The sequence below is a fragment of the Rhinichthys klamathensis genome, unplaced genomic scaffold (genome assembly GCF_029890125.1).
Source record: "Rhinichthys klamathensis goyatoka isolate OS25496 unplaced genomic scaffold, OSU_Roscu_1.1 h1tg000147l_1, whole genome shotgun sequence".
Classification (NCBI taxonomy): Eukaryota; Metazoa; Chordata; class Actinopteri; order Cypriniformes; family Leuciscidae; genus Rhinichthys; species Rhinichthys klamathensis.
In genome coordinates this window covers 2,095,172-2,101,870 of record NW_026606682.1, presented here as the reverse complement: position 1 = coordinate 2,101,870, position 6,699 = coordinate 2,095,172, and the positions used below count along the sequence as shown (strand labels likewise).

Sequence of the window (6,699 nt, the reverse complement as noted above, 5' to 3'; positions counted from 1 at the left end):
AATATTGTACCAAAATCATATTATTTCGCGCAGAACGTTTTCTTCTCTTAACCCTGAGGTATCAAATGGGCCTTGAATGCAAAAATGCATTTGTGTAAAGAAAGACTCGTTATTTTTGTTTTGTCAGACCAATAGGACATTCTTTACGTTTCATCGATTTTATTTACAATGATACCACATTGGAGGTTTTATTGGACACAGACGGCTTTTAACCCAGAGTTGACAAAACTTTCTGATATGTTTAGCAATTTAATCTGGTTACTGTGATTAATTGTTGACTGGAAAAGTATCAATGTGGCTTAACAATGAAACTTCGAAAACAAATGGTAAGAATATCAGAAGTAATGGATCATACAAATGCGGTTCACACAAAAGTAGGTCGTGTAGTTTGTTTGTTATGAGAGGTATAAGCCACTCCTTACAGTACTTGCCTATATACTCAAGAGTAGAGTGTATAGAAAGAAATATTAAGGTGCCTGCCTGTAAAATGTGCCCCAAAACATATTCAATTAAAGAGCAAAATGTTATGAACGCACAGTATTTCAACAGACATAATAATGGAGATAAAATTACCATTTGGCTGCTGGTTGACAGACAACATGATAGACAGCGTTTAATATGACACTACAGTTGTTGCATTATTATCATGGAGAGTGGTTTACTATAGCCTACTTGATGTATTTACGACAGAAAGTACAATGGATAAAAAGACAAGTTCCATCAAAATTCAATATGCAAAGGGGAGATTGATCAATGTTCAAACAAAGCACCACATTATTTGCACTTACATTGAAGTCAACGTAACTGGATGCAGGCCTTGGTATATTATGTAGGTTACTGATACAAGTGGTTTTAGTAAATCATATTCAAATAATATACATTATTCAAATAAGCATCTTCCGGGAGAGAGCACTATCAATAAATATCGAAAATATTGACATATTCACACAACAACATGATATTGTAGACAAATGAAAGACATTTAATGTTGTTAACAACAAAATCTAATCATTTGTTGTTTCAAGTTAACACTGCCTTTAATTTCAGGCTTTTTAAATTGAAGCCGTGCACCACATTATTTATAGTCCTCCTTTCACTTTCAACTTTGAGTCCTTCTTCCACTTCATGCGACGGTTCTGGAACCAAATTTTAATTTGCCGCTCGTTCAAGCAGAGGTTATTGGCAATCTCGATACGTCTGCGACGTGTGAGGTATCGGTTGAAATGGAACTCTTTCTCCAACTCCAGAGTCTGGTACCGGGTGTAACTGGTTCGTGACCTTTTACCGTCAGATTCTGAAGTGGCATCAGAAAGATATTGGGTTACCTATATGTAAAATTTTATCGACTGTCGTCCTCATGCATATTACTAGGAAAAATATTTTCATAATCACTGATGAAGTTGCCACCAAACACAATCCATAAAATGAAATATGGATACATCAAGCATTATGAAATCCAAAATGAAAACAGTGGACAGGTGGTATGTCGCTAATATTTATTTATTCTGAAATTAGAAAGTGTCATGCACAAAAATAACACAAAGGTGATAAAAAAAAAGCATAATCATAAATGTATGAAGGCCACGAGCTTCCTAACATGCCCTGACCCACAATATTGTAAGAGCTCAAATAAAATAAAAACTAACTAAATAAATAAAAATAAAGAGAAAATGCTTCACTACTTAGAGGATACAAATTGACATTATACTTTTGTCATTTGCTCTACTAGCTACTCCAACGGTGCAGAGTGCAACTAACCGGAAACAAGTAGCCTACTGCCAGATAATGTATGTGTATGCAAAGATTCGCTAGAAATTCCACTTTACATGAATAACATGTAAACTCATGCTTAAAGCAAGAAATAATAAGTACATTTAAATGTAATCATTTTTTTGCTTTTCTTAACCAATTATTTCTCCATAAATTTGAGCGGAGATCACCTCTTCACAGAAACAGGACAGGTTTACGAGCAATAGATGCCTTTGTCATAAAATTTACGGCCGCTAGTTTTATTATTTCCTGCGTTTGGCCTATAAAACTCAAGAGTAAAAATATGGAGCGACAAAACGTAGGAAGGATATGCAATGACGAGGATGAGATGCGTGCAGTTTCCCTCTCTCTTCCAAAACAAACTTTAAACGTAACTTTACCGTGGCTCATGTGTAGCTTTGTCATCCACGGATATATCTGCGGCTGCGACTGGTTCTGACGCTGAGTCGAGTTAGTTTGTTGCTTTATCGCTGAAGTAGTCTCCATTTTGATATCGTCTGTGCGGCTCTTGCCGCTGGGCTTCTCCATAACTTCCATATTCCCCTCGGCTTTTTGGCTCAACAGTCCGTGACTGAGGGGGTTGTACCCGTGAGGGCTTACAAAGCTACGAGAGCCCAGAGCTGAAAAGGACTGTGTTCGCTGAACTGCTGCACTGGTCCTTGCACGGTCGCTTGTGTTTATCGCCTCCCGTTTCAAAGAGTTGGAGGGGATTTGAGAACTGAAGGATCCGCCGATATCAAGTCCTTCGTACGCGTAATTGGACTCGTGAAACTCAGAGTGAACACCATAGTTGCCAAAAGTGTGCATTCTACAAGAGGAGGCGTCTTGCGTTTGCTTAGAAAAAGACTTTCCAACGTATGAGCTCATTCTATTTCCAAAACAATATAGTAACCTTAGAGAGAGTCACAAAAAGCACCCGATCGCAGCAGAGATTGAATCAGCTAATAAAGTATACATGAGTTGTTTAGAAGTTTTATTTGTTTATTGGACTTTATTTGTATTTCTAGAGGACGTTGGGCTTGTCCTAAAAAAGAGCAGGATTTATAGGAGGAGGAAATCATTTTCTTTTTTTTCCTGATACGACGTGTAATGCCCAAATATGGAATGTTTAAATAGAATCACGTGCAGCTCCTGGGCCAGTCATAAATTGGCTTGATCCCCAGGAGGTTATTGATAGACAGTGAAACGTGTCCGATAACTTCTCGGTATGGAAATCATCTAAGGGTCTGGGCTAAAAAGGGCGAGACCGTTAGACAAGAGCGTCATCTGGCGTCTAATACTGGACAAAGCGGCCCCACACACACACACACACACACACACACGCATACATACATACATACATGCACGCACGCACACACACACCCACACACACACACACACACACACACACACACACACACACACACACACACGATACTATGCGATACGATGTTATGGCAAATCAAATGTCGGCGATATATGGAGTAGGAGTAGCAACACGATTGTAGGCCTATCCATATTCTATATGACACATGTGTGTTTCTCCTGTTTCGCGGTAATGATTTCTGATTGTTTCATGTGTATGTTGCTTTTTTCTTGGGTGTTTGCGAAATTAATCCCCATTATGATCATATATGTCTCTTAAATGCGTCAACGTAGATATGTGCATTTGTTGCAGACTAGTGGCTTCCCAAAACTAAATGTGATTTTTATTTTATTTAATCGCAGAACTACTGGTTTAGCGTTGTGCCACTATGCAAGGCAAATGTGATTTTGTCAATCAAGCATTGCCGCTGAATAGACAAGGCTTTTTTATTGAATGAAAAGTCTCTAAATCGTCACATAGCCAACTTGAATCATTAGGGATTAACAATAATAGGTTGTATTATTCCATTCAGATAATTGGGCAGATTAAATTTGAGTTAAATTAAGTACACTTTAACGATACACCAAACTCCAATGTAACCGTAAATTTAATTTGTCATTTGGATTCAAATTGCTCACAAACTCAAAGATAAATAAAATCTTCTTCAAAACGAACAAGTGTTTCAAGTCTTAAGTTTACTGAACCCTTTATGAATGGTGAAGAGCGCAAGGCTGGAGTCAAAATAAAGGACAATAAAGGTTTTTGTTTTCAAGAATTTTATTAAATAATACACAGTTTACACAAACAATATAATTGCGTACCAAGGTATATGTTTGTTTTCATATTGGTGTGATTCTCACTTTAAGACAAGTTTATATGCACACAACTACAAGTATGATGAAATGTATTTTTGAAGTTCTCTCAATAGCTAATGTGCCAGTATACAGCGGCATTTTGAACAACAGAACACTGACGGGGCAAAAGCAATATTAACAAAAAAAAAGGATAATAAAATGTAATAAGGGTTTAGGTAGTATAGTTCATCCCGTCAGGGTTTGTTTCATTGTACAAATATGCATCCACAAAGAAAAAAAACTGAATGTGCATATAAGAAGTTTCCTTCACCTCTGGAATGCTTAGGTACAGTTTAGAGGCTTAATAGTTTGGGAGACATAGCCTACTTATCAAATTCGAATACATTTTCATCTAATGTAATTTTCTACTAGCCTATAGCAACATGATAGCTAATACTAGAACCACACAAACATTTCAGCTGTGGCATTGTCATCACGCAGCCAATAAAGAACTATTTTCAGTACAAAGAGAAGTGAATTGCTTTATGGTGGATAACATGTGCGTCTTCCTCTCTCTTAATCTCTCCATTTGTTTCAACGAGTGTAAATGTTAGTGGCGTGGTGGTAGTAGAGCTTGTGTATGGTGTTCAGGTCGGAGGAGGAGGGGGCAGTCAAAAGGAATAGCAGAGTATACAGTCCATGCATTAATATTTGCAAATTCTCCGTTTAGGTAGTTACGTTGCAGTTAACAGGCGTTCGAGAACGAGAAATGGACTTCCTAATCTTTAATCTTTTTAACTTCCTCGGTTTCCTCCTCGGTCTCCTTCTCGGTGTCTTGAGGAGTACCCGTTGATTCGGTCCCCGGTACAGTAGAAGTTAGATTGGTCTCTTTCTTCCATTTCATGCGCCTATTCTGGAACCAGATCTTGATTTGACGCTCGGTTAGACACAGAGCGTTGGCGATCTCGATGCGTCTGCGTCTGGTTAAATACCGATTGAAGTGAAATTCTTTTTCCAGTTCCAAGGTTTGGTATCTGGAGTAAATCTGGCGACCTCTTCTTCTGTCTGACCCGTACCCAACTCCTGTTGTGAGAAAAAGTGTAAATACATTTTAAAAAGAGAGTTTACACAGATCAATTCTTAATTGAATGCAAAATAAAACACACCTTTGGGATCCTGGTGGAATAATTCACTTAGTGCATTTTTTTATTATTTATTTTATAAGGTAACTAATATAACAATTTGACACAATAATGTAGCCTATATATACGCAGCATTTAACCCATTATTACAGTCACAAAGCATCGCGAAACTTGTTTCGAATTTCAGTGTTTCTAAAATATTTCTTTCAACCAACTTTGCTACCGTGTGGTTTCAAACAGTACATCGGACAAGTTAAGTCACATTTTTAACATAGTAGTGCATGCTCTTAAAATGGTTCAAAATGCACTTTTCGTTGGATAATTTTCTAACGCGCTCACACTTATTGTACATGTTTTTGAAATAATTTTGGCACTTGAGTATTAAAGGAGGTAGCCAAATGGGATTCCCCTCTCTGGAAAAGGGGGCTTTTATAGTCTGATGATTTAGTAGTGGTTTATGAGGCCATAAAATGTAGCTACTCTGTTGATAGGACGTATCGTAAAACAGACCAATTCCACCAGGGTATGTCCCAAGTCGCAGTAAAAACTCACCGCTGTGCGAGTTCATGCGCTGCATCCACGGGTAGATCTGAACGTTGTTTCCTTTCTGATCCTGTGTTCCTGCACGAGCTTGTTCCAGGCTGTACTCCTGGGCAACGTGGCTCTGCGCACTGAGTCCCATACTAGTTTGCCTGCAACTGGGAAGCACGTCCTTATCTTGAAGAAACACGTTAGATCCATACTCGTACGGTCCTCGACTTGATCCAAACACAACGTTATCTTGAGGTGAATAGAAAGGGGACGCATAAATCCGGTTTTGGGTCACTGTGGTGCCATAAGACGAAAAATGTCTGACTGAATCATATGCGGTCGTGTTCAGTGGCATGTTGGGCAAAACCTCTTGCCCACCAGATAAATGGCACGAGAGCGACGGGTTCGCGAAATACGAATTCATACCTTTCCTATCGCCCTCTCATCAACTCACCCTCCTATCTTATTTCCCCTCTCTTAATCTCTCACTTTCTTTCTTTGTGCTATGGGGTCTGCTTCCTTCTGTCACATACACACGTCTCCCGCCCGCTTTCCTAACTCTCTTTCAAATGAACTTCAGAAGGATTTCAATAATATTAATTTCCAGTCTCCGGTTAAGACGCGCAAAGCAAGTGTTATAGCCAAGGCTTGGCTCATGGAAGGACAATATGACAGCGTCACCTGACCACTTTCAGCCAATTGAATGCGCTGTGTACGGAGGAATATCGAGCTTGTAGCTTCTTATCCTTGTGGCTTCAGTTGATAAAGTTTAAGTAAACACACACACAAATATAGAATACGCACTCACACGACCAATGAATTACATATTTTTGTCCATTAATCAACGAGTTATAATCTGTTAATCTTCTCCACGTGTATTATGAAGATACATCTAGACTTAGGCTATGGAGAATCATGCATTTTACATTGAGCTAATTTTCATCTCAGTTAATTGCCTGAAATATGGGTTTTTACAGTTGCTTACTGTCGCTGACTTAGACCAAAATATCCTATATTTGTATATGTTTTACTATGACAATACTACTGTATTCGTGTCTTCTTGGCGCAACAACTTTATTACTGTGTAGATGATATAACTACAATTGTAACCATTCCA

General features: G+C 38.4%; 2 protein-coding genes across 2 annotated transcripts; both read right to left on the bottom strand.

Annotated features, from left to right (window-relative positions):
* Positions 1–959: 959 nt before the first annotated feature.
* On the bottom strand, positions 960–3,057 carry hoxc5a (homeobox C5a). The gene is made up of 2 exons (XM_056257989.1): positions 2,151–3,057; positions 960–1,294 (listed from the first exon to the last, which is right to left on the bottom strand). The coding sequence occupies exons 1-2, from the start codon at positions 2,635–2,637 to the stop codon at positions 1,080–1,082; spliced, it is 702 nt and encodes a 233-aa protein (XP_056113964.1). The 5' UTR covers positions 2,638–3,057; the 3' UTR covers positions 960–1,079.
* A 797-nt stretch (positions 3,058–3,854) lies between these two features.
* hoxc6a (homeobox C6a) lies at positions 3,855–6,415 on the bottom strand. Its single transcript, XM_056257988.1, has 2 exons — positions 5,604–6,415; positions 3,855–4,992 (listed from the first exon to the last, which is right to left on the bottom strand). The coding sequence occupies exons 1-2, from the start codon at positions 6,004–6,006 to the stop codon at positions 4,688–4,690; spliced, it is 708 nt and encodes a 235-aa protein (XP_056113963.1). The 5' UTR covers positions 6,007–6,415; the 3' UTR covers positions 3,855–4,687.
* Between the last annotated feature and the right edge of the window lie 284 nt (positions 6,416–6,699).

Coding starts and splice junctions, on each gene's coding strand:
- hoxc5a (XM_056257989.1), bottom strand. CDS start 2,637: ATGAGCTCATACGTTGGAAAGTCTTTTTCTAAGCAAACGCAAGACGCC. Junction 1,295..2,150: donor AAAGCTACACATGAGCCACG/GTAAAGTTACGT, acceptor ATGCCACTTCAG/AATCTGACGGTAAAAGGTCA.
- hoxc6a (XM_056257988.1), bottom strand. CDS start 6,006: ATGAATTCGTATTTCGCGAACCCGTCGCTCTCGTGCCATTTATCTGGT. Junction 4,993..5,603: donor GCGCATGAACTCGCACAGCG/GTGAGTTTTTAC, acceptor TTCTCACAACAG/GAGTTGGGTACGGGTCAGAC.